At 49.7% G+C, this 26,612-nt stretch overlaps 1 protein-coding gene across 2 annotated transcripts; it reads left to right on the top strand.

Annotated features, from left to right (window-relative positions):
* The first annotated feature begins 182 nt into the window (after positions 1-182).
* Positions 183-25,367, top strand: DISP3 (dispatched RND transporter family member 3). 2 transcript variants are annotated; one of them, XM_010722902.3, is made up of 21 exons: positions 183-494; positions 6,047-6,983; positions 7,862-8,081; positions 9,379-9,515; positions 9,625-9,759; positions 9,988-10,148; positions 10,355-10,494; positions 11,235-11,380; positions 12,784-12,945; positions 13,345-13,506; positions 13,995-14,117; positions 14,730-14,866; positions 15,512-15,693; positions 16,142-16,272; positions 16,380-16,555; positions 17,478-17,604; positions 18,204-18,349; positions 18,683-18,842; positions 19,135-19,248; positions 20,223-20,389; positions 21,080-25,367. In XM_010722902.3, the coding sequence occupies exons 2-21, from the start codon at positions 6,056-6,058 to the stop codon at positions 21,440-21,442; spliced, it is 4,017 nt and encodes a 1,338-aa protein (XP_010721204.1). In that variant the 5' UTR covers positions 183-494; positions 6,047-6,055; the 3' UTR covers positions 21,443-25,367. The 2 variants fall into 2 exon arrangements, with proteins under 2 accessions (XP_010721204.1, XP_010721208.1); XM_010722906.3 differs by lacking the exon at positions 12,784-12,945.
* The last annotated feature ends 1,245 nt before the right edge of the window (positions 25,368-26,612 follow it).

The following is a 26,612-nucleotide window of genomic DNA, read 5'->3' as shown; positions in this document are numbered from 1 at the left end:
TTTGTTGCACATCTGTGCCGTTCTGCGCTCTCTAAAAAATTGGGTATCTTGTTGTTTCAAACATACAAATGTCTCTTCGTTTTTTCTTTTATCCTTCTGATCTCCCGATCACCTGCACCTGCCAGATGGGTGCTGCACCACCCCCTCCTCAGAGATGATTGGGTTCAGCTCTGTGTGTTCAGCCTTCAGCTACTGTTGGGAGAGGCAGCTCTGAAAAAGCTCACGAGGAAATTAATAATTGTGCCTCTGAGCTACCAGGCTGGAGCAGCGTGCAGGAAATGAGGCGTGAGACCTCACGCTGCACAATGAGGAGAGAACAAGGCAGCGAATGGCTGCTGGGCTGGGGAAGCATCATCCATTGCATGCACTGGCAGAGGTCAGAGCCCCCGTGTTTGGGTGCTGGGCTTGGAAGAAAAACTGCGCTGCAAAGCGTTTGCAGAAGGAGAGCAAATTAAGGATGCTGTGTCAGCCCTGATTTTGGCATTTCCTGACTGGTGAGTGCTTGACTTTGCAGCTAATCTTTCCTCACTGTTTTTGGCTTGTAATTATGAATAGGCCTAATCAGTGCTTGCCAGGCACCTGGAGCAGCAGGCAGGTGCTGTCAGGAGAGCTCGGTGGCACAGGTCAGTGGAACCCACTGCTTCCTTCCTCTGCCAGGTGCTTTTCTGAGCCACGGTGAGAGCCTCTGTGAGGGCTCAGATAGTCAGCAGCCAGAAAGGGGCACTGTGTGAGTTGGTGCTGATTTCCTGCACAAAGCTCTGCCAGTCCTCCACCCTCCGTACAGCCCCATCTATTACCTTGTCTCCTATGGGCACATGAAATTGCAGAGAATAGAGCTATATGTAGATATATAAAATCATGTTGTTGAACTTATTTTGTCTTCCCCATCGTTACACTGCAATCCCAACAGCACTGTTGGGTCCTGATGTCGTTCTGATCTGCAAAGTGCTGAGGTCAGGCAGTGGTTTTGTGCATCTTCTAAAGGAGGGAAGGGAAAATGCAAAGGGCCCGGAAAGAAAAGAGATGAAAACCTTGTCACTGCATTGTGCTGTGCAGCTGGAAAAGATCTGTTTGGTTAATAATGGAGGAGGCAGCCCAGGCAGCAGTTGAACCAATATCTTTTAGTATGGTGTGCATCTCCAGGCTGGTATCACACTGAGACAGGCTCTGAGCTGTGTCCTCAGGCTGAATTAAGCTGCTGTTTGCAGGAGAGTTCCAGGAGATTCAGGGTCAGGAGCCCAGTGTGAGATGCCCTGAGCCTGCTTTGCTTTTCTGGGAGTGCAGCACCTCTGTAAGTCAGACCTCCAATTAGGGAGCCAGAAGTTGCACCTCGTACCTCCTGCCACCTCAGTTTTTGCACTCATGAGAGACTTGTGTGTGTTGGCAGAGGGCATCACAGCACTCGGTCACAGCTGTGTTGATAAAGGGAGAGCAGGGACCCGAGACAGCCCTTCTTTGTTGTTTGTGTAACCAGTACTTCCCCAGCAGTCTTGTTGACACAAGCACAGTGGAAAACTCTGGGTCCTGAGTCTCAGCGTTGCTGCAGAGCGCTGCTTTGGAGTGGATATACATTAATGATGCCCTGCAGCCACTTTGCGTGGCCAGAGCTCAGTACTGCATCCTTCAGCATGACAGGGGCTGGGAGGCTCTTTGTCCATCCCGGCTACTGAATGCACATCATTAGAGATGCGGCTTTTTTCCAGCAGCTGGATGCTCTTAGGATGATTTTGCAAGCACAGAGCCCGTTTCTCTCCCTCTTAGAGGAACTTTACATAGCTCATAAAGGGGCCGAAAGCTGCCTTTGGTAGGAACTCTGTGAGTTTTCAGGAATACAAATAGGATCACAGAGCTGCTGGCTGTGCTGTGAAAGCTTTGCCCACGGGAGAAACAAATGTGAAGTTTAATTATTTTGTCGATAGGAATCTCCCATATTACAGAAATTGTCTTCCCTCCCCTTCTAGCCTTGTGCTTTCTTTCCTTTTTTCTCTCTTGCTCGCTGATGCACAGGGCTTCTTTTTTCCTCTGAGAAGGAACAACTGAGTAATTGAAATGGAACACTGGTGAGGATTTTTTAATCTGAAAGTTGGCATTAATTAGTCAGGTCGGATGTAATTAGCTTCCTCATCTGTCACTGCCTCTCCCTGGCTTGTCAATGACTTTCTTCTATCCTGGAATTCATCAGAAAGAAAGAATTATCATGGGTGGTTTGCCTGGTTGGGGTGCTAGTGAGTGACAACACCCCCAGGGCTGATGGAGTCTGAGCTGGATTCCCCCATCTGCAGGCAGGGACCAAATTCTTGCTAATCTTAGCCCTCCCAGGTTCGGGTTTGTCCCTTCTGTCTTGCTATGTCCCAGGCTCGCAGGAGACATCGTTATTTCAACCCTGTGCTCCGAGCCCTGCAGTATTTTAAAAGTTTCATTCATTACTCCAGTCAGACTGGGAGGGTGCAGCAAGGCATGAGGGATGTCTTGGTTAAATTGCTGAGCAGGGAGTGCAGAGATGGAGGTGTTAGGATCATAGAGTCATTGGTGTTGGAAAAGATCTCCAGGATCATCCAGTCCAACCGTCCACCTGCCACCAGTGCTGCCTGCTGACCACGTCCCTCTCATCTGTGGTTCATCCATGACAGTCATCCCCTGGGCTGTGCAGTGCTGATGCCCGGTGTTCAGGCTGAGAGTGGAGCTCAGATCTGGTGTGAGCTGGCCTCTGTGCTCCTTTGGGCAGCAGAGCCCATTGCTACTGAAAAAAAAATAGCTCTGACAAGGAGACCACCCTTATCTTCTTTCTGGTCCACAGTGCTGCCATGGCTATGAAGAGGCAGAGCAAGTTGGCAGCTGGATCCTGGCGTTGTTGGACCCTTCTATAAAGCTGTGGGTGTGCCAGTGGAAGGTGTGAGTCTCTTCATGGCCACGTGCCTCTTTTCTGCAATGGCTTTTCTGAGCCCACATCTTCAGATCAGGCTTTGTGGCATCTGGGCTGCGTGCTGACACTGCCTGTCAGTCTCAACCCAGAGGGCTCAGTGTAAAGGGTGGTTGTGTTTTCATGTTATCATTTTGGATTTCAGTAAAGCTTTCCAATACTATTTCTCATAATATCTTTCTGGACAAAATGTCCAGCATACAGCCAAACAAAAATGCAGTGTGAAGGGTGAGCAATTGGCTGATGGGTTGGGCCCAAAGGGCTGTTAGTAAATGGAGTTACATCAGACTTGGCCAGTCACTAGTGGAGTACCTCAGGCTATAAGGGAGTTGTCTCTAACATGGCTTTGGGGTTCTGTCCCATCTGCCTTCAATGGCATGGACTTGGGAAGCTGAACATGCCACACAGGGGCAGTGGGAGATCTCCAGTTAACACTTACAGGAGGTTTTTCTGCTTGTTCTGCAGAGTCCTGCCTGCTTTTGGAGCAGTTATGTGACCCTTTGCTTAGGACTGGGCAGGGGGAAGTCCAACAAATCTCAGTGCCTACCCCAGGAGGCTGTCAGGGTCTCTTCTCCGACGAAAGAGCTTCTGGGAGCATTCTTACCCTTTTTTCCTTCCAACTCGAAAGTAAATCAGAGCTTTGGTTGGAGCTGCAGGATTAGGTGCACAAATCCTGAAAGTGAAAAAGTAATTGGGCTGTGCTTCAGCATTGGCCATCCCTGGGTAGTATGGAAGGTGGGGGAGGGGAATGAGGCCAGCCCCAAGTAAAATTCGAGCAGAGAAAATGCATTTCACTGCTTCTGGCCGATTTCAGGGTTTATCTCCCCTGCCGATTCCATTTGCTGTGTGTTGGGTTGCAGAAGCTTTCATCCTGACCCAGGCAGGATCTGACGAAGGCGGTAGGACCAGACGAGTCCCAGGGGCAGTGCTAAGTGGGCTATGTCTGGCTTTGCAGCCAAATCATGCAGTAAACTCTTTTGAAGGGAGTTCAGAGCTGTGCTGGAACCAGGGCAGGATGCACACAGATGCACACGAGGAGAGGCTGTTCCCTTCAGGATAGCACAGCCTTCTCTTGCCAGGAGCACGGCGTGAGCCCTCCACAGCCCTGACTCGGATCTGATGTGAGTGCAGACAATCCTGGGGCTTTTCCAGATGCATTGGGGTTTGCATCAGAATTTGTACAAGGATTTTAGATAGGGTATAGCATGCTGTGGCCTTCGTATGTTGGGGGTGCCTGCCTGTTGAAGTGGGGTTTTGCAGCTGCCATGAGAGTGAGTGGGGAGAGCCAGGAGAGACAGCTCTGGTCTGATCCTTTTCCTTTAATTGAAGATCTAGATTTTGGTTAAAAAAGACGATGGCATGATACTGCTTCAGGTGGCTCATTACTATCTCAGTCTCTCTTGCTTCCCTTTCTTGTCACATGCAGGCTCTTCTGTTTCAGGATTACAATCTTCTTCCTCCTTCTCCTCACTAGCTCAAGAAATAGGAAATTACTATGGCCCTTTACCTCTCTTTCTTTCTAAAAAGAGACTAAATATGCTTAATCAGGTCTTGCAGCAACTCCCTTCTCTTGAAGGGGAGCCCAGGGTTGTGAGAGGAAGGGCAGCTGGGTGCAGTGGAAGTCACTGTGCTGCGAGGCGATTCCAGCTGCAGATTAAAGCCACTGGTGGGCATTGGTGCTTCCCTCAGTGTGGGCAGGAGCACGGATCCTGAGCTCAGAGGTTCTCCGTGGGCTGGCAGTGCTGTCCTGCAGGTGCTATCCAGAGCAGAATAAATCCTGCAAAGCCATAGGCTTCCTCCAGGCTGCCCTGAGTGAGGGATCACTGTGACTTTTGCTTCTTTACACATCCCTCTTCTGCCAGAGAGGATTTCTGTTGCCTTGCTTTTCCTGAGGACTCGGAGTTAAGGGGAGCTGGCAATTCATCTGCCTGCAGATAGAAATCCTGTTTAATAGAAACACTGGCTAGGAGTAAAGCTCTTAAATTGCTTCTGGCCTGTGTGTAAATTGCTCGCAGCTCTCAAAGTGGAGCAACGAATTGAATGTGTTCATCCAGGGAGAGGGGTGTGAGACTTTGCAGGAAGGCATGGCACTGTGCTGGGTGTTGTTCTTGGGGACCACTGCTGCTCCCTGGAGCATGGAGACGTGGCACTGAGAGATGTGGTGGGGGTGGGTTGGGGTCAGACTTGGTGATCTTAGAGCTCTTTTCCAGTCTTAATGATTGTATGATTTTATCATGGAGCCCAGAACCAACGAGCTTCCTTCTAACCTTTCTAGAGCAAGGAAAGGCATGAGGGAAGGCTGAGAGTTCAGCAAAGAGAGCACTTCCCAGTTTGAGTCCTTTTCTATCCTGCCCAAGTGTGAGCTAATCCGGGAAGGAGTTTCTTGCTTGCTTCCTGGGGGCTGCGTCTGCTTTTGCAATCTGGATGTTCTGTACCACTTCATTAACAACAGAAACAGCAGCAGGGCTGAGGAGATCTCTTGGAGATCCTTGCCTGACCCCGGGGTTGTCCAGCCTTTCCCTTCCTGCTCTGCTGAATGGGGCTCCTGTAGGGTTACAGGCAGCTCTGTGGGATCAGTCTATGCTGACGTCCACGTCTACGGGCACAAGTGCATGAGCTTTCTATGTGTGTACAGTGCGTGCTTTGTGGGAAATGCAGCTATGAATACCTGGGGGAAAATCTATTGTCTGTTCTAATGAGAAGAGGATAGAGTCTCTTGTGTTTTCATGTAGTAGCTTGAGCTGTTCCTGAGCATGAGAACCAGGTTCTCTAATTAATTAACACACTGTGAAGCCCCTGGCATCGCTATGCTGGTGTCCCTGGAGCCACACAGAGCCCCACAGGGCCCTGTGACTGTTGTTTGAACTCCTCCTGCTCCGGTTCCTCTGTTAAATGAGCCGTGGGGTGCTCCATGAACAGCTGCTCTTATAATGGTTATGATGAATCTGCATGATCCAAAAGGACTCGTGTGTTATTGTCAAGGGTGCAGGGTTGGGAGATCCCCAGCTCTGTTGCTCAGACCCTAAGTGATCCTTTGCACCCACATCTGGGCCTGATAACTCCACAGCTGGGCCTGGTGACCCAATTGCAGGAGCACTGCTGACCACTTCTCTCCCCTTCCCGCAGGCGCTGGACATGGACACAGAGGATGACCCCTTGTTGCAGGACGCCTGGCTGGATGAGGAGGATGAAGAGGTTGCCTTCAGCTCAAGGAAGAGGCGGGAGGGTGCTCTGTTGTGTGGCAAAAGCTCCTGCAGGGTCAGGCCTCTGCGTGTCACGCTGCCAGTCAGTGGCTTCTGGAATATCGTAGGCTGGATATTTACCAACCCATACTGCGCTGGTTTCATCCTTTTCCTGGGCTGCGCCATCCCTGCTGTGCTCGCTGTTATCATGTTCCTCCACTACCCAGCACTGGACATTGATATCTCCTACAACGCCTTTGAGATCCGTAACCACGAGTCCTCGCAGCGCTTCGACGCGCTCACCTTGGCCCTCAAGTCCCAGTTTGGGTCGTGGGGGAGGAACCGCCGTGACCTGGCTGACTTCACCTCCGAAACCCTGCAGAGGCTCATCTTTGAGCAGCTCCAACAGCTGCACCTCAACGCTTCCCACCTGCAGGTCAGCACGCGGGCCAAGCGCAGCGCCCCGCAGGGCAGGACTCGCTCCCTTGAGCCCCGTGCCCACCCACACCCAGGAAACGAGACGTCCCGTGTCACGAGGGGAGCCCCACGCTGGGACTACTCCAACACTTACATCAGTGCCAACACGCAGGCGCACGCGCATTGGCGCATTGAGCTCATCTTTCTGGCCCGGGGAGACTCTGAGAATAACATCTTCACCACAGAGCGCCTGGTTACCATCCATGAGGTTGAACGTAAGATCATGGATCACCCTCGCTTCCGGGAGTTCTGCTGGAAGCCCCACGAGGTCCTTAAGGACCTGCCCTTGGGCTCCTACTCCTACTGTTCCCCTCCCAGCTCCCTCATGACTTACTTCTTTCCCACGGAGAGAGGAGGGAAGATTTACTATGATGGTATGGGACAAGACCTTGCTGATATCCAAGGTGAGCCGAGTGCTGTGGGCCAGGGCTGGTGAGGTCAGAGTATACGTAGAGTCGTGAAATCGTAAAGGCTGAAAAAGACCACTAAGATCATCCAGTACAACCATCAACCCATCCACACCATGCCCACTAAACCGTGTCACACAGACCTCGGTAGGCGAGCAGCAAGGCCAAGTGAAGGGGAATCATACATTGTACAGTTGCCTTCCAGTCCTTCTCTCACGTGAAAGAGAAGAATTGGAAGAATATCAGGCCTTGGACAGACAATAGGGATGAGCTTCCCTGCACTGCGGAACAGAAGAAAGAGTCTGTGGGCTGCTTTGCAGCATGAAAGGCAGCTTGTGAGTCACCAGCTGTCTGTAAGGAGAAGAGGAGGAAGGCCCTACCTCCTCCTCCCAGCTCAGTACCCTGCAGGATGCCCCTCCAGCAGAGCAGAGGTGGTGAGGAGGTGAATCATAAGAAGGCTGTGGGTGTGATGCGGTTGTGGGATGGAGCATCCATCTGTCTCCCCAGCACAGGATGTAGCTGGTAACTGTCCAGGAGCCATGCTGGGAGCAGGCAAAGGCTGAGCTCCATCTGCTCCAGTGTGAGTAATAGTTCTGTTACTGTTACCAAAACAGGAAAGAGCCTGGTTCTGAGTTTTTCTGGCATGAACTCAAGCGAACTTGGGTTCTGGAGGCAGAACTGGCTTGCTCTGGTCTTCATGACGTGCTTAAAGAAATGGAGTCTGCTCCTTATGTCTTAACTTCCTGATCTTTTCTTTCATGTGCAATTAATTGTATTACCATAGTCAGTGACTACAGTCCCAGCTCTCCTTTGCTAGCCCCTGCGCCTTGCCAAGCTCAGCAGGACCTAACACGCGTGGTGCTTTTCTCCTGCAGGGTCCTTGGAGCTGGCCATGACCCACCCCGAGTTCTACTGGTATGTAGATGAGGGTTTGTCTGCTGAGAACAAGAAGAGCTCCCTGCTACGAAGCGAGATCCTCTTTGGGGCACCACTGCCCAACTACTACTCAGTGGAGGATCGTTGGGAGGAGCAGCGCCACAAGTTCCAGAACTTTGTCGTCACCTACGTGGCCATGCTGGCCAAGCAGTCCACGAGGTGAGAGTGTGTGCAGGCAGGGAGGAGGCAAGGGCAGGAAGGATAGAGGCTGAAGAAGAGAATGCTTGCTATGGCACTAAAGGGGTGGTTGGAGGAAGGAGTAAAAATATCTTCGAAGTCGGGCTCTGGCACAGTGCTGTGAGTGGAAGTGGTGAGCAGAAAACCATTTACACACTTTCCTTCAGTGCCACTTCCTACTGCAGCAGCATGTCAGGGACATCAGAGATGGTGACAGCAAGGCAAAGATTGAATCTAGTGCCTGCCTTTCTGCTCAGCCTCTGTCTGATGCAAGGTCTGTTTGCTTCCATCTCACAAATTCAATTCCACTGACTCCAGCAGAGCTTCTACTCTGTGTTCCTGCTCTAAATTTGGCCTCAGCTGGTCTGATGCAGGGAGTGAAGTGGCCCTTAGTCAAGGCATCAACCTGTGGGCAAAGTCTGTTTCAGGAAATGCAGACATATTTCACCACCTGGTCTGCAGGACTCTTGTTGAAGAGAGCTTTGCTCTGTGCTTGTGGAAGAGAAAGAGTAAAACAGAGGTCAAAGAAAAAGGGTAGACCAGTATCCGGAGAGCTGGGGGAAGGCACTGCAACTTCTTGGTCTCCAGCTCTCTACTGCTCTGAATCTCAATAGTTCCCAGAATGAAGGGACACTGATCTTCAAAAGCAGAGTGAAATGCAGCCAGCTCTTGTTAGCCCTGAAAGCATCCTCAGTGTTCTCAGCAATGGGCTGGCACTGTGGGCTGCAGCTAGTGGAAGCCAAAATGGAACTGGGGCTGAGACTCAGTTCCGAAGCTCGGATTCCGTTGTCTCCTATGATGCAGTGGTACTCCTACTTAAATTGTCTTGGATTACTTCTGCTCAGAGTCTGCTTCCAGAAGCAGAGGCTGCTAAATCATATGGTTCCTGATGAGCTCTAACTCTGCCTGCATCCGCTGGTTATTACCTTTGTGCTTAACATAAAAAGCAATGATTAGGATTCTAGATGGAATCAGCTTTGGAAGCTTCAGAAGCTGTTTGCTGACAGCGGGAAGTCTATTAGTGCCACAGACCCACCATACACTGGAAGCATTCTAAAAATATTGGACCTGCTTTTATTTTTCTCCCTTCTTGTGCGAATTTCACCTCCAGCGGCAATCTAGTCCAACCTGCTCTTGCTGCTCTGAGCAGTTTATAGAGTTCATGGGAGCAGTGACATTATTTGGCCCCAGGGGAGATGATGTGCTTTGTTAAATCCCCTCACTCTGCTCCCTTTGCACTCAACTCTGCCTAATCTTCCTTTCCATCTTCCCACCCTAGCAAAGTCCAGGTGCTGTATGGAGGGACGGATTTGTTTGACTATGAAGTGAGGAGGACATTCAACAACGACATGTTGCTAGCCTTCATCAGCAGTAGCTGCATAGCTGTCCTGGTTTACATCCTTACCTCCTGCTCAGGTAGGCTCAGAGCCCAGTGTGCCCCATCAGTGCCCCAGCAGGGCAGATGGGAGGTGACTGTTCTCCCTGCCATCACTGGTGTTTTTTCCATCTTGCTTTCCTCCTGCAGTGTTCCTGTCATTCTTTGGCATCGCCAGTATTGGACTGAGCTGTCTGGTGGCTCTGTTCCTGTACCACGTCGTTTTTGGGATCCAGTACTTGGGCATACTCAATGGTGTGGCTGCCTTTGTCATTGTGGGGATTGGTAAGCATGTTCTTGTTCAGATCTACCTGTGCTGCCTTGCCGTAACTTCTGCATGCAGAAGAGAGGAGGGTGTTGGAGACAAATATAAATCAGATTTTCAAGCCTGTTGCCTCCATTATCTGTAAGTGGGAGATCTTCAGATCAGAAGCTCAGGGGAAATGAGAATCTCAGCGCATGCCCCTATAGCGTGAGCACAGTACCAAACTCTCCCTCCTTTCTTTTCCCTAGGGGTTGATGATGTCTTTGTGTTCATCAACACCTACCGCCAAGCCACCCACCTCAAAGACCTGCGGCTGCGCATGATCCACACTATCCAGACAGCAGGGAAGGCCACCTTCTTCACTTCCCTGACCACGGCTGCAGCTTATGCTGCCAACATCTTCTCTCAGGTATGCTGCAGTTGTGGGACTGGGGGCTCTCTATTCCTGTCACAGGCCCTGTAAGAGAGGGAAGCTGCCAGGCTCTGACTCAGCTTCGTCCCAAGTTTGCTGACTATGACTAAGATCAGCATGAGCTATTTTCAGGTTCCTCCAGATATCTTTTTGTCTCTCTGCATCTCCCTCCCTGATCCCAATTCTCTGTTCTCTTCATGTAGATCCCAGCTGTGCATGACTTTGGACTCTTTATGTCTCTGATTGTGTCCTGCTGCTGGGTGGCTGTGCTCTTCACCATGCCAGCTGCTCTTGGAATATGGACTCTTTATGTGTCCCCACTAGAGAACTCCTGCCAAACCAGGTGAGCCCTGAGTTTTGTGAGTGAGAAGTTGTTGTGGAGCACATGATCAAGACAGCATGCAAATCCTTACCCAGTCCTGTCATTCTCATCCTCCTTGACTTCCCCATTCACTGATAGTCTCTAACATAAAAGAAATTTAAAGATGAGAGCAAAAATTGAAGGATCAGGTCCCACTTTCATTCCCCTTGGGGTAAGCACACATGCCACTCCAGGGGCGGACTCAGCAACGTCAGTCGTTTCTCTTTGTTGAATCTCATGGAGTATGGGAGCCATCTGTGTCCTCAGGGCAGAGCCTCATCCCTGAGCTGTGGACGCACAAGCCCAGCACGGCAGGCAGACCAGAGTTGCTCTTGCCTGTGAACACAAGCAGTGCATGCAGATTCCTGTTTGGAAGTCAGCACATTTCCCTTCCCTTGCTCTTTAGCAGTGCAGATGACCTGGCCTGATTTAATTCATTAGCAGGGAGATGAACTGCTGAAATTTCACTCAGCGCCCAGTGTGTGCGGCTCAGCTCTGTTTATTCAGCCCAGACTGCTGCTGCTTTGCCATAGCAGCTCAGCCCCTGACCTCTCAGCATTTAGCAATGGAAATAGAACACAGCATTGCCTCTTGTTGCCTTTCCAAGTAATTGGAGCAGGCTGCTGTTGTTTTCCTTCTTGCAGAAGGAGACCGGTGGTAACTGTTTGCAGGGTACCTGACTCAAAGCTCACGCCTTTGTGTCCTTCCCTTTCCCAACCCAGCTGCAGTCAGAAGTGCACCAAGAAGAGTGCTTTGCACCTGGCTGAGGATCTCTTCGTTGCCTCAGAGGGCATCTCCAGAGCAGGCCAAGAGACGCTGCCTTACCTCGATGATGACATCCCACTGCTCAGCGTGGAGGAGGAGCCTGGTATGTGCCTGTTGTGTAGGGCCATCAGGGTGACCACACTGACCTTTTTGTCCTGGAGCTTTTCTGGGTTGTTCCTCAGTTTCCTTACTTTTAAGCAGGAGGTAGTGCTATCACAGAAGGTTGTAGGGTCTGCATTCTCTTGTGGCTGCAAGCTACCTTGAGATCTGCAGCAGCTGTGGATGCATGGCTTGCTCACTGCTTTGCTGAACCTCTTGGGTCTAACATGAATTGTATTTTCTGTCTGGAATCACTAATTGCCAAATGGATGTAGCCATGAAACATCTAATCCCTAGTACCAGGACAGCTCACCTTCAAGTAAAGGATATCTTCCCCTCTTTCCTACTGCCCAGAGCATTGCATTTGAGAAGCAGGCAAAGAATGCTATTCTCAGGCATCACTTCTTCAAAGCACCTTCTCCCTATGGCAAGGAAAGGGCAATGACTTGCGTGGACAACACAGGCAATCTGAAAAAAAAGGGCCTAAAAATGCCATATCACTTGTTAGCAGGAGATGTTCCTTCTAGCTCTGATGGAAGATAAAGGTGCTTACAGGATCATGCTCTCTTAAAACTTGTTAGGATCTCTTCCTTTTAAAACTGTGATGGAAGTGGTTTGGGCAGTGAGTAGCTTTTACGCTTAGCAGCAAGCTGGAACTGGAGCCCATCAGTCCCATGGCAGTGCACAGATCCCTTCCCTGTAGATCTGTAGACAACTGTGCTTTGGCTCTGCATCACAAGAGCTGTCTCCTTAGTATGCCAGGTACACGTGCAATGGTAATGTATGGAAATCACTCCTTCCCTTCTGAGCAAACAGCAGAATGCTTTTCTCCAAGGGCCCCTGGGCATCAGGTTACTCATGAAGTAACAAAGCAGCTTGTTCTGGATGGTGACCAGGCATGGTTTGTGTGTCAGCTGTGCAGCACAGCAGGCAGTCCTTGGCCCCCTTGCAGCAAATGAGTGTTTGTCACCTGCAGGGAAGGGGCAGTTCCTCAGGCATCCCTGAGCTGGAGTGGAGGGATCGTGCAGGAGCCTGGCTCTGCAGTCAGTGAGAGGTGAGCTGTGTGTAATCAGCTCCAAGACATACTCAGTAGAACAGAGGGACAAACTCTGCTTGGCCCAAAAAGCTCGCTGTGTCCCTGTGGCCATATGCATGGTGTTAGTGGGATCTGGCAGAGGAAGAGCAGCCTGAAGCGTGGCTTTGGAATGAGCTATGCATTTAGTAGTGTAGCTGTCACATGGCAATGACTTGCCAAAGATGTTTCCAATGACATCCTGGATGTCATCCCATCACCTTAGCACTGGGTCATACAGCTCATCACAGAAGATGATGTTGTGAAAGTGAGCAGGAAGCGATGAGAAACATTCATGACACTGACACATGCCTTTAATTTCTCTCTCTTTCTAGTCTCCCTGGAAATGGGGGATGTTCCCTTGGTATCTGTGATGCCAGAAAATCTGCAGCTGCCTGTGGAGAAGAGCAATCGAGGTCATCTGATAGCTCATCTCCAGGAGCTTCTGGAGCACTGGGTGCTGTGGTCTGCAGTGAAGAGCAGATGGGTGATTGTGGGTAAGGAGGAAAGGAAGTTATTCCATCCTCCTGGGTTTTGGAGGGTTTGACAGCATCACAGGCAGTATCTAAGTTGTGATTATTAGTGACAAGAGATTGAGAAAGAAGGCATAATGGATAGTTTCTAACACAGTTGATGAGTGTTTCCAGAACAGATAGTCCCTAAGGGAACTGCATGAGGAACTTGGAGACTTCTCCATCCCTCTCCTTTCACTCAGATCTGAAATGGCAGGTCCCCATGGGGTTATCCAAGCACAGGGCTCAATACAAGAGATCTCAGCTGCTGATGTCAGCAGTGCTGTTCCTTTCTCCTCCTTCCTCTATGTCCCTGCTAACGATATCATAAGAGGAAGGTTTGTGCATGGTCTCCTGTGCACTTATTTGGGCTTTTCTTTGCAGGGCTCTTTCTCCTCGTTTTGCTCCTGTCCATATTCTTTGCCAGCCGCCTCCGCCCAGCCAGCCGTGCTCCAGTTCTGTTCCGGCCAGACACCAACATCCAGGTGCTGCTAGACCTGAAATACAACCTGAGTGCTGAAGGCATCTCCTGCATTACCTGCTCAGGTGAGAGTGCTGATCTTCAGGCTGCAGACCCTAGGCTGGGAGAGCTGAAACATGAAAGAGAGAGCTGTGTTTTTCATGGCTCATTGGCTACTGAATGGATCCTGTTGAAGGGAGGTGCATACTCTGAGTAGGATGGTGGTGTTGCCTGTAGGAGTTGAGTGTACTGAAAAGCTGCTTTAGCAGTTTTTCTGCTAGAGCAAATAGCATTCAAGTCTAGCAAAACCAACTACTTTTACTCATAAGGGACTGTGCCAGTGACCAGTCTGAAGTCTGTGGCTCTGTGTTCCCTGCTTGGGATTTGATATTCAGTAGTGAAGTATCTGATGTGTTACCTGTTCAACTGAGTAGCATGCACAGTAATTATAGAATCATTAAGGTCAGAAAAGACGACCAGGATAATCTAGTCCAACCATTGCCACCATACTTAGCATGGTAGGTATCTTGCTGTGTCATTCACTGTTTCCTCCCTGAGTAACCTTGTGGGACAGGTTTGTTTCAGGAAAAGCCCCACAGTTTGCAGAACAACTTCCGAACATCCTTGGAGAAAAAGAAGAGAGGCTCTGGATCACCCTGGGGAAGTAAAGGGAGCATAACTGATACAGGGCAGCAAGGTAAGCAGGGCACAAGGACAGATTTTTTGGCCACATTTGTTTTAAAAAAAGAAAAAAAAAATTATACAACCTCTGAATAACTGATACAGAATAATTTTCTTCTGATACACCCTGCTGAGCCCTGGCTTGGTACTGGATGTATAGGGCATCATTACCATGCCCCTTCCCCTCAATACTACTGTTCTTCAGTACAGGGTCCTATAATCCGGGTGGCAGAACAGTCTAGTGACAAATCCCAGTGGTCTGCCTCGTATGAGCACAGGGGTGGGAGCTCAGAGCTTTTGCGTCCCTGTCCTGTGTCACAGCCTTGTTGGCAGGCCATGAAGGGAGTAAATTCACGTTGCTTTGCAGGGGATTTTGAGGATAAAAGAGTTATTGGGCCAGGTCCTGAGCTGTCATGAATCAATAAGCCATCAGGAATTACTGCAGCTCAGTGTATATTTGTGAAAGCCTTTGAAAGGTGTGCTGTGCTGCTAGAAGGCAGAGGCTGTGCCTGCTGCCCAGAGGAGACAACAGACCAGAAGAAAACCTCTTCCAGTGCTGCCCACGTCTGTAAGGTTTGCTGAATGAGCAGTACCACAAGCCCTCACGCCCTCCCTGTGTTTTCTACAGATCTGCAGGGGACTGTGTATATCTCCAAGTCCAGAAGCAAAGGAAGGCCAGCCATCTACAGATTTTCTCTCAATGCCAGTATCCCTGCCCCCTGGCAGATGGTGTCACCGGGAGATGGAGAGGTGCCTTCATTCCAGGTGAGTCAGGCCAGGGATGGTGGACCCCTCTACCAAGAGTGCAGCACTCAGGTGAGCACAAGAGCCTCCTGTCACTCCACAGGGCCCTGGGTAGCTCAGGGTGAAGGGGATTGCAGTAAGGAAGCTAGCAGGCACTGCTAGAGGGGATGCCTTGCACTGCCCCAGTATTGGTCTGTTGCAGTTGCAGTGTGATTGTCAGAAATGAGAGCAGAAGTGTGGGTGTCTGTGGGGATCAGATGAGTCCTGGCATCATCAGCTGAGCTCAATTTAGTAGAAACTGTAACTGAGACAGCTGCATTCCCACTGCCTCCTTCTGTCCGTGCACAGACAGCTGGTGAGCAGGCAGCACTGCTTGTGCACGTGTTGGGCATGGACACCCCCAGCAGAATTCTCTTTCATTTCTCCCTCATCCTGAACAGAGCAGCCACCATCCAGCTTGGGCACAAAGAATGGGGGTGGCAAGGGGTCCCATCACACACACCTTGGGAAGGAGGCAGGCTGGGGACTGGCTGGGTTTGTTTCCTGCAGTGCTCATTCTGTATGGTTGTGCCAGTGCCCTGGGAGGAGGGGAGTGTGTGATGCTAACATATGACAGGCTGCAACCCTGTGGAGTTAAGTGTCTGTTTTCATTAATCCGTTGCTTAGGTGTATAGAGTGCCTTTCGGTAACTTCACCAGGAAGCTGACAGCTTGTGTGTCCACAGTAGGGCTGCTTAAGCAGACGAGCCCCAGGAAGTGGATGATGACTACGTTGTCCTGTGATAGCAAGAGAGGCTGGAAGTTCGACTTCAGTTTCTACGTGGCCGCCAAGGAGCAGCAGCGAACACGGTAACCCTCCAAAGCCCACTCATGGCCAGGCAGCAAACACAGTGACCTGAATGGTTGAAACACAATGCCTCGTGTCCAGTGCCAGCCCTGCTCTCAGCTGAACGTCCCTGGCCTTAGGCCTCTTTGCTGCACATATGCCCCACTTTGCCAAGTTCTTTTGCAGACCCACAACACCACTAACACTGGTCACAGGCTTGCCAGAGGCAGGATTGTCACTGTGGGCCTCGTTCTGTGTCAAAAACAAATTGCTGATTTTTGTGTTGCCCTTACCCAGCTGAAGCCTTGGGCTGAGCAGGCAGCACACAGAACACAATGGCTAGGGATCTGAGTCTGGAGCTGTGCAGTTTTTCCCTTCCCTCTGTCCTTGAGAACGTTTGTTTCCATGTAGTGCTGTGGAGACATCATCCATGTCCGTGCCCTACCATAACAAACTCTTTTTCCTGCACAGGAAGCTGTATTTTGCCCAGTCGCACAAGCCTCCCTACCATGGCAGAGTGTGTGTGGCACCTCCTGGTTGTCTTCTCAGCTCCAGCCCAGATGGACCCACCAAAGGCATCCTTTATGTTCCCAGTGAGAAAGGTGAGCTAGTGAGGACCCGTTCAGCCATGCCTTGTTGCTGGCGATGCTTGAGAGTCAGCTGGGTTTTTGCCTTCAGGTGTAACCTTTCTTTCTTCTGCATTTGATAGGAGCACCCAAAGCAAGGCTCTCGGCGACTTCTGGGTTTAATCCTTGCATGAACACGGGCTGCGGGAAGCCAGCAGTACGACCACTGGTGGACACAGGAGCCATGGTGTTCGTCGTCTTTGGCATCCGAGGGGTGAATCGTACCAAGCACTCAGACAACCACGTCATCGGAGACATGGTACACGAGTGCTGAACGGCCAGCCTGGGACTGATGAGTGAAGGAAGGGTCTCCCTGGGTGGTATTTAGTTACTCCCTGCAGCCCAGGTAGCACGGTCCAGCAATCAGAACAGATGGAGGTGGCAGCATTGTGATGAGCCAGAAGCACGCTCTGTATAGAACATTCCCAAATAATGGGGATGAAGAAGTCCTTTCCTAAAACTGCTTCAGACTTTTCAGAAAATCCCTTTCTGAGTGCAGTACCTAACCTTCTAATCTTGAGTCTAAATCTGGTTTGCCTGAGAATTTTAGAAGCAAACCCATCTTGAGCTTGGTATGGAAACGTCACTACAAACTCAAGATCCAAGCAACTGATATTTTTCTATAATTGTTTATTTTGTTATGAGATTGTAACATGGAAAAATACAAAGCACTCTAGAGAAGGTTTCCTAAAAGTGATGTTTTCAGAAGCAGTTTATCCCCCAGGTCAGGTACTTCGAAATATTCACAGCCTTTCACTAGCAGAATTATGCTTAGCTGTGGCAGTTGCAGATGTATTTCAGCCTTCTGATTTGGGTTCACTCTGCAGAACCTGTCCTCCTTTCCTCTGGAGGGAACAGCACCACACACAAGCAGTGGAGTGGACAGAAAGCTGGAATTGTGTGATCTCCTTACTCAGACCACAGTGGGTTTGGGCATGGCCTGGTAGCCATGTATTCATCAGTACTTCTGTCACACTGTCTGATATATGTATCTATAATTTTTTAATGTAGTTTCTTTCTGGGTTGTCTGGTGAGGCAAAAATGCGAGGTTTGTTCACTGTAGAACCTGTGGTCTGAATAAGCAGATTGCAAGCTCTGTGCCCAAGTTCTGCCTTCTTGTGCCAGTTGCTGTGTGCGTGTCTCATGTGTGGTGCTTTTGTTGTTGTGTCTCCTTGTGAAAGGGCAGCGTTATCTACGATGACAGCTTCGACCTCTTCAAAGAGATTGGCAACCTGTGTCGCCTCTGCAAAGCCATTGCCAGCAACACCGAGCTTGTGAAGCCAGGAGGGGCTCAGTGCTTGCCCTCAGGTACGTGGGGTCCTTGGGAAGACCCTGGGTCCCTGGGTGGGCACTGCTTCTCACCTTTCAGTCTGAGGATCATAGCTCCTAAGGGCTTCTAAACTTTCAGGTCCCAGCTTAATGAAGCGAGGCAAGAAAGCAAACATACCAGTCGGTGATAAATGCAGGCAGTGCAGAGAGCAGAGGTGTTTCTCAGCAGTCAGCTCTTTGAGCTGGCTGCTCACAGCTTTGTCTCCACTTGGCCCAGGTCACAGCTCCCACCTCCACGAGCCACTCACCCTGTGCTTCCATTTGTTGTGCCAGTTTCTTCAAGGATGAGAAATACCCAGCAAGTAGGACAGCAGCAGCAGATGCCTGTTCTGCATCTCTGTTAGCAATAGTGCTGCTTGAGTTGTGATCATGTCCTGTTCAGTGCTGACAGCACTGACTGCCCTCTCAAGCTGAGAATTTTGATCCTGAGATCTCTAGTGCTTTTACAAGTCAGAGTTGCAAGGGGAAGCAGCTGCTGACAAATGCAGCCGACAGCTTCCTTGTTTTCTTCCCCTTTGTTCCCATGTGCTCCCTTTCCCTGTCCTGTCCTCCACTCCTTGCTCTTTCTTTCTCTCCAGGTTATAGCATCTCCTCCTTTCTGCAGATGTTGCACCCTGAGTGCAAGAACATCCCTGAGCCAAACCTGTTGCCTGGACAGCTCTCTCACGGGGCAGTGGGAGTGAAGGATGGGAAGGTGCAGTGGATCTCCATGGCATTTGAATCAGTGAGCATCACCGTCTATCCTTGGGACACCTTCTTCTTGTGACTTCTAGGGGCTTAGCTCTGTTCTTTCTGCACTAGCCACTTTCATCTGCAGCCATAAATTAGTGCTTGCTAGTGTTTGTGCCTGGTTGCAGACAGATGCCTGCACTCCCATGTTGCTAAGAAGTAGCTGCTTATGCCACCCTTGGCTCTTACCATGAGTTCAGGCAAAGAGCTGGTGGCTTTTTGCCCCTTTAAGTTCTGCCTGCTACTCCAGCTGTTTGTTCTACCTCTACCCTTGCATACACTGCATCAGAGAACAGGACACAAGTGTAACATGTTCATCTTCTTACAGACAACCTACAAAGGGAAATCTTCCTTCCAGACGTACGCTGATTATCTGAAATGGGAGACATTCCTGCAGCAGCAACTCCAGCTCTTCCCAGAGGGTTCTGCTCTCCGTCATGGTTTCCAGACCTGTGAGCACTGGAAGCAGATCTTCATGGAGATTATAGGCAAGTGACTGTCCAGTTTCTCTCCCTGAGGAATCCAAGTGCTCTGATGTACCTTCACAACACCCTTTGATCTATTTTATGCTGTGTTATATCTTCAGTCCCTTTAGGACTGTGCACAGTCCTAAGATCTTCTACTCCAAGCAGCACATACTGTCAAAATCCCTAGATAGAGTTCAGGGAAATGGAGAAAGTGAGGAAATTTGCTTTGCTGGTGGGGAGTCCAGGGATGCAGTGCCCCTTACCCCAGCTGTCATCATCCCAGGCTCCAATTAACTGGCTCTTTCTCTTCCAGGAGTGCAGAGTGCCCTGTATGGCCTCATCCTTTCGCTGGTTATTTGTGTGGCTGCAGTGGCAGTGTTCACCACTCACATCCTCCTCCTGCTGCCAGTGCTGCTTAGCATTTTAGGTAAAATTGCTGACCTTGGTGTTCCAGGCCTTCCCTTTCTCAGAGATTGGTGGGTTGTGACACTGCTGAGTCTCTGATGATTCGAACTGAGTTGTTATTACTCTGTGTAAATCCTTTTGGTTTCCTGGACTCAGTCCTGCTATGCTCAGGTGAACGGGAGAAACTCTCAACAACTGCATAGGATCCTCATTGGGAAAACAGATTTGTGTATCTAATTCCCAGTGTGCTTTATCTACACAATCCCTTCTATTTGTTTAAATAAGGGGTTTAGCTACACAAATGCCATCCCTGCCTGTTATGTATAATAATGTGATTAAAGTCCCACATGCCCTGAATAGCAATTGCACTGCTTCCCAAGGATCAGCACCATGGCTGCTGTTTCCAAGCAGTGGGAGATTTTAAAAGCTGAATATTTGAGTGTTTTTGTTAGTATTTGAAGCAAATTTCTAAATAGCTCCCTCTCCCTGGCTGGTGATTTGACGATATTATGGACTAAGTGTGTTGCTAAACTTCCCGGTTTCAAAATCAAATCTATCATTTTAAAACCACCTACTCTCCCACACATGACTCACAAACAAACAGCACTCATGCCTTTAAGAAAACTTGTGCATGTGCTCAGGCTGTGAGTAAACTCTGGCAAGCAAAACATAGGGCCCTCTTCCATCTAGTGCACATATGCATGCTTGCTTGTGTTGAATTCATTAGTCTGGTTGGCATCAGTCTGTCATTTTGCCTGATATTTCAGTGAGGTGCTTCGCTATCCCCAGCAGGTCTGAGTGCATTATTGGATGGCTGGAAGGTGAGGGAAGCATTCGCCTTTGTGGGCAGGAGGGAGGATGTAAAGCATTCAGCTTGGCTGGCATGCAGAGCTCAGGGCATGATCTCAAAATCCCCTGTGACTGAGCTGTAACAGTAAGGCTGGGCAGCACTCCCTGAGTCCTCTAAACTTGCCTAACATGAGCTTCTTTATGCAGGTGTGGTCTGCCTGGTGGTGACCATCATGTACTGGTCTGGCTGGGAAATGGGGGCTGTGGAAGCCATTTCTCTGTCCATCCTCGTTGGCTCTTCTGTCGATTACTGCGTGCACTTGGTGGAGGGCTACCTACTGGCAGGAGAAAACCTGCCGCTGCACCACACAGAGGTGAGCTCTTTTCCTCCTAAAGCTTTGCACACACTCCCCTCGTGTCTTTTGTACCACCCAGCTGTGATGCAGGATGTAAGGTGTGCTGGGCAAAATGGAATGCCTCCTGTCATCCTCACAATATGCCTGGGTAACTTTTCCAGCTCATGTGAGCTGATGTACCTGGAGTCAGTACACCCAGCTGAGCATCCAACCCGCATTCTTGTCCCTTTCTCAATGGCTACTGGACACACCTGTGTCCAAAGCAGTGCTTTTTCACGCCCCAGTAAGGACAGTCCTGCCCTAGAGTAGCCCTAAACTCATCCCGTAACTTCTGAAAATCAGATTGGCTTGTGACTTGCCCCCTCTGGCCTTGCTAACATCTTTCCCTCTTCGGGAAGATGGGCACCACAAACATTTGGGGATCTCTGTTCCCCGGTATAGCGTCTGTTTGCAGTACGCCCGCCTGATGTGGCTGAAGGAAGGCACTGTGGGGGCACAAAATCCAGCACTTAGTCTCTGCTGGATTTTAACCTCGTGGCTATTTGCCTGGTTGCTCAGAGACTGCATAAACAGCGAGAAGTACACACACAGTGTCTGTGTCCCAGACCAGGACTCCGTGAGCTAAGCCACCCTCTCAGAGTGCAAAGCATTTCTGCAGCCCTGTGTGCTTGTCCCTGCTCCCCGTAACACTGCTGTCCCTTCTGCCAGGACCCCACAGCCTGCCGCCAGTGGAGGACGATTGAAGCTATCCGTCACGTGGGCGTAGCAATTGTCTCGAGTGCTGTCACCACCGTGATTGCCACTGTCCCGCTCTTCTTCTGCATCATTGCCCCTTTCGCCAAGTTTGGGAAGATTGTGGCCCTCAACACGGGAGTCTCCATCCTATACACGCTGACTGTGAGCACAGCCCTGCTGAGCATCATGGGGCCCGGCACCTTCACCCGGAGCAGGACTTCCTGCCTCAAGGCTGTGGCAGGGGTGCTTCTCGCTGGCCTGCTGGGTCTATGCATCTGCCTTGCCCTGCTAAAGGGTGGATTTAAGATCCCTCTCCCTAATGGGACAGCCCTGTAGACCCTACACCAAGAGCCACACTATCTGTCCTCTTGCTCCCTTTTCTTTCTTTCTTTCTTTTTTTTTTTTTTAAAGGATTATTTTTGTAAGAAAAAAAAGAGGAAAAAAAAATCCTGTTTTTTCCAGAAGTTTTTCAACTCCAGATGCACTTTATTTTCTAATGGGTTTTGCTCTAAACTTGTATTTATTTCAGAAGTAATGGATGGATGACGGACAGTGAGGGCTGCCCAGGGAATTCCTCAGCCCAAAAGTAGGAGGGGAGAAGGTGCCCTTCTCTCAATTTTCTTTCTGCTTTTCTTTTTTTAAATGAACAGAGCTTTCTGGAACCACGAAGGTAAAGAAGTCAGGTAGGCCGTCTGACCCCTTTCAAACTGCTCCTTTCTGTCCTTGCCATGGCCAGGGTCAGCATTGTGACGATGGCTCTAGAGGTGATGTTCTGTCCCCATGCCACGGCTGTGCATCAACACCTGAGCCTTGCAAACGGCAGTGAGCTGGACAGGCCTGGGGAATAGCATTGCTTTGCTATGCCCTGTGCTCAGCAGCAAACTCATTGCACAGGATGCATTTCTCAGCTAGATCTTACTGGGGTGGTTGTGAAATTAAAATGAGAGATTTTGGGGCAGCACCACCTGCTGGGACCCGCTTTCATTGTTAGCGGGGAATGCCAGGACATGTGGCTCTTTCTTTCATGAAGGACGCTGGATCTCTCACTGGGATCCCTTGTGTCTCTGAACAGTTGTCAGAACACTGTTGGTGCCTACAGGGCCCTGTCCTCCTCTCCTTCTTGCCAAGGTGGCAGTGGTGTCCAGTCCCAGCTCCTGCTCTGTTTGTGACTTCACCAATCTATCTCTGCTCTTCATGGCAGAGAGAGAATTGAAGGCCTTCAGCTCTGTACAAAGATTTTTGCTCCAGGACCTGGCATCCAGCACTTAGCCTGAGGATAAGCTAACCCCTGTAGCAAGGTAGAGCCCATAGCTGGCAGCATGCATGGATAAACAGTGGGGCATTCTCTGTGGCAGCTCAGAGACCCTGCTGTGCAGACATAAAGGCAGCAGAGCTTCAGCCTGAGGCTGCTGCCTGCTCAAAGCAGATGGTTTATATTAAAGTAAAATGAAATTGCAAACTGGTGCCATTAACAAGTACATTTTAAGCATCACTGATTCCATCATATTCTTAAAATTGAAATAACTAAGTGTGTGCATTGATATGCAGCACATCTGGTCCTTGGCAGAAGGGGAGGGGTCAGGCCCACTGGGAGATGCATTAAACATTATTTACAGGGATGCCAACAGAAAGAGGTGGCTGGAAAGCAGCCTGACTCCTCATTTGTTTGCAGATACCATGTCCCCGGTGGCTTTGCATTCTCTGTCTGGATTGACCCCCTTTTTAAAATGGAAATGCCAGGAAGCTGGTCCCTGGTGCCAGCCGCGTTCTGGGGACTTTGCTGCTGAGACAGACCAGCAGCTGCTGCTGCTTGGCTCACTGTATCCCTAGTTTCATCCCTGCCAGTCTCTTACATCTTCACATCGTGCTGTTCCTCTGAAACAGGATCAAACACTTGTTCCTAAACTAGGTTCCCCAAGGAGACAGCTGGAGAGAAGGGATTGAGGACGAGGTCTCCCTGGGCTTTGTTGATGCCAGGAGAAATCTAGAGCAATCCTGCTGAAGATCATGAGGGTGGTGAAAGCATGAGCAAACTGGACCGGGTTTCTTCCTCACCATCCCATGGCACAGCTGAGTTACCCTTTTCTGCAGGATTAACTGTTCCTTGTCCCCTGTCTCTTATCTGCCCAGCTCCTATAGGATGAACCCTGATGAATAAATGGTTCTGGGAAGGATTTTTAGCTTTCCTAAACCCAGCTTCTTTGAGAGCTGCTGTGCAAGGCTCAGCCACACTGATCTTCAAACCGTGCTCTCCTTGATGTCTGTTCTCCAGATTTAATTACTAGTGGTGCCCTGAGCACTTGTAAATGGCAGCAATCACAGAGGGCAGCGTGCTGATGACATACAGCGATCTACACGGATGTTGTGGGGTCAGAGAGTGGGAGCCCTGGTGCTGTTGCCAAGGATGCTCTGACTGGCAGCTTGACCCATATTCACCTATCGCTTCAACCTTCTTGCAGTGATTAAGGCTGATGGTTATTTCCAGGTCACCAGACAAGAGAGGAAGGTGCTGAGTTAAGCCTTGCAGCATGTTCCTCCTGTGAGCACAGAGAAGCACTGAAAGATCTTTAAGGCAAGGCACGGATCTGCTTTAATCCTACAAAACTTAAAGCGCGTTCATGCCCTGGGTATCCCACAGTTTTACTCACTATAAAGAGGCTAACATAAGCCCCTCACTTCCAGGGTGATGCTGGGTACACCATGCTGGGACCAGTCCCTCAGCCATTCTCGGAAAGCAAAGATTAGTTTCAAAGTAGTGGAAAACCTTTTGTGCCTCTGGGTTCTGATTTAGCAGTGTCTGATCTCAGACAAAAATAACAGCATTCTTAGCACCCAACAGGTTCTGTCCCATTTTCTGGAGCAGGAAGGGGGAAGGACAAACTGCCAATCTTTCTCATCCTCCCTGGCCAGTCAGAGCAGTAGGGCAGGCTGATAAGAGCAGGAGCATCACCTTGTCCTTGTTTGCCCAAGGTGGCTCTGGGAACACGCTAGCAAAGCAATGGCTGGAGTGATTGAGGAAGGAAAAGAAAAGACTGAGGTAAGTATAGCAGATGATTTGCAAAGGCATACTGAGGAGATGGTGTCCTCCAGCAGGAAGCTGAGGCAGAGTTAGGATTTGGAACTCACTCCAAGTTATAGTAGAAGAGCCAGGAGCTGATCCCAGATTGTGCTTTCCAGTGCAAGGACCCACTGGGCATTGATAAGCTGAAAATTCGATGGTCACAACACTTGGGTTTTAGATCTAGAATCACAGAATATCCAACAGATATGCAGCGTGATTGCAGAGTGAAGGAGACACTGAAGTGGAGCCCAGCCTTCCCCAGCATACTTGCAACACTGTCTCGGTGGAGACAGTAAATCAGTGGCAGATGCATACATCCATCTCCCTGGCATTAGAAAATATTCATAAAATTATAGGGGTAAGAAAATGGATGGGTTTATCTGAGCAAGCATGAAGGTGGGGCTGACAGCCCTGCTGGGAATCAGTGCTCTGAGGCAGATGCTTGTAGCAATAAAAAGCAAAGGCTCACCTGTCTAGCGCTGTTCCAGGAGCAGATGCTTGCCCTAAATTAATTCCTCCCACATCTCTACCCATCTTCTTTCTCTGATGACTCCTCTGTTGCCCAGAGCATCTCTTGGGCCTTGTCGCCTTGCTGTGCAAGGTTCTGCCTTCTCAGTGGTACCTCCTTTGCCTAAAATGCTCACAGATGCTGAACTAAGACATGCTGGAGACTTTCTGAGAGAGAATTTCTCAGGCAGGGAAAGCTAAGGTGCTAAAATTCTTCATATAAAGCTGCCAGTTTCGGTGTTTTTAAATAGTTGAATACAGCAGCCGATTGTCATGGAAATATTTCACCCTGGCTTTACTTGAAAGAAAACACACTGTTTTTCCATTTCAAAACAATCTTATTGCTGCAATTAAAAAGAAACATACACAGGTTCTCAGTTACAGCACACTGCAATGAAATATTTGTTATCTGCCCACTCCTCTTTTTTTTTTTTGGTAAGTTCTGTAGTTTCCTATAAAACAGAGCTGATCCTGTCCTGACAAGAAGCCCTCAGCAGTCACAGGAGGGCATTGATCGCTGTTTGCCAAAGCAGAGATATATACAGAGCTGCTGTTCCTTGCCTTTAGAATTGCTGCTGTGTGAGTTCAAGGTTCCCCTTGACACTGGTGAGAGTAGGACTCACAACAGCTTTGGAGCAAAGAGGAACAGAGCTGATGTGCTTTGCAAAGATCAGTGTCAGAGGAAGAAATAGATCCAGGTCTCCTCACTCCGTTTCTTTGCTTTTGTTGCAGTGGCTCTTGAGGTGCTGGGTTCATGCAGGGCCTGTACAGGCAATGGGGACATCAGGGTTGGCCACCAATCTAGGCAGTTTCAAAGGCTGCAGATACTGGAAAGGGATCAGTGACTGTGCTGGGCTGTGATCTTTGTCCCAAGCAAAGCCAGCCTGGAAATTATCCCCAAGGAGAAGGATATATGGCATGCTTACAGAGCTGTTTGCACACTGTTTTGGCAATCTGGTTGCAGGGGTCTCCTGAGACCCCTGACTTTGTCTCCACTGGAACAAACTGGGATGTTGCTTTATGTCACAGCACCTCATTTTGGCTTGTGCTGCACTTAATTTTCTTATGAGAGTGGCTTGCCCTCTTGGAAAATTATAAAAGGCCTGTTTAAATGCAAGATAGACATAAATGTGTGCACACTGTCCAGCAGGAAAACTGTGCTGACTGATTTGCAGCCAGGCAGGGCAAGTCTCTTAGTAATTACCAAAATCACTCCTCACCCTGGATAGCATGCAAGTCACAGTTCACAGGTTAGCCTGTTTCAAAGCCCTTTGCTAACTCCTCTTCCTCAGCTTCACACCCAGGTCCTGGAGTTGGAAACTCTCACAGCACCCATTCATCAGAATGGAGGTGTGGGATGCGTCCTCCCCTCCACTCCTTCTTGGGGGCAGCAGGGGAGGTGATAGGAGGACTGAAGGCAGAGCAGCAGGCAGGAAGATCTGCAGGGAAAAGAGCAAAGAAGAGGGATGATGGGGGGAGAGGGGATACCTCGAAGTGCTGCCGCTTCGCCACGTGCCTGCAGACCTTAGCATCGGTTCTCAGAGTGATGTAGCACAATTCGCAATGTAACGTACGCGTGTTACTTTTTGTAAGTCGTCTCCTATTCTCACTATTTTCAATGTTCCTTGATTTTTGGAGACTGTTGTAAATAAAAGATTTTGACACTGGCTCGTTTGGCTCCCTCACTCCGCACCATATTACAGGTTGGGCAAGGCGATGCTCCAGCTTCACGCAGGGCTGGAGGAGGACTGGCTCAGGTGAGGGCTTCATCCATGTTTTCTGGGGCTCTTTTACTCCTCTAATCCATACAGTGCTGCTGCCAGCACATGGAGACTGTTCCCACGGGAGAATGGGATTCAGCAGCTCCTATAGCACTGCAGTTCCCCAGTGCCTGGCATGGACTATGAGGGGTCTAGAGCACAGTCCTACAGGGATGGT

The sequence above is a fragment of the Meleagris gallopavo genome, chromosome 23, assembly GCF_000146605.3.
Source record: "Meleagris gallopavo isolate NT-WF06-2002-E0010 breed Aviagen turkey brand Nicholas breeding stock chromosome 23, Turkey_5.1, whole genome shotgun sequence".
NCBI lineage: Eukaryota > Metazoa > Chordata > Aves > Galliformes > Phasianidae > Meleagris > Meleagris gallopavo.
Note: the sequence above shows the minus strand (reverse complement) of the source record. Positions and strands in the feature narration are given on the sequence as shown.

Excerpts from the sequence above, each read along its gene's own strand:
- DISP3 (XM_010722902.3), top strand. The coding sequence starts at position 6,056 with ATGGACACAGAGGATGACCCCTTGTTGCAGGACGCCTGGCTGGATGAG. Across the intron at positions 6,984-7,861 it reads AGACCTTGCTGATATCCAAG|GGTCCTTGGAGCTGGCCATG; the intron begins GTGAGCCGAGTG and ends TTTCTCCTGCAG. Across the intron at positions 10,149-10,354 it reads CTGCCAACATCTTCTCTCAG|ATCCCAGCTGTGCATGACTT; the intron begins GTATGCTGCAGT and ends CTCTTCATGTAG.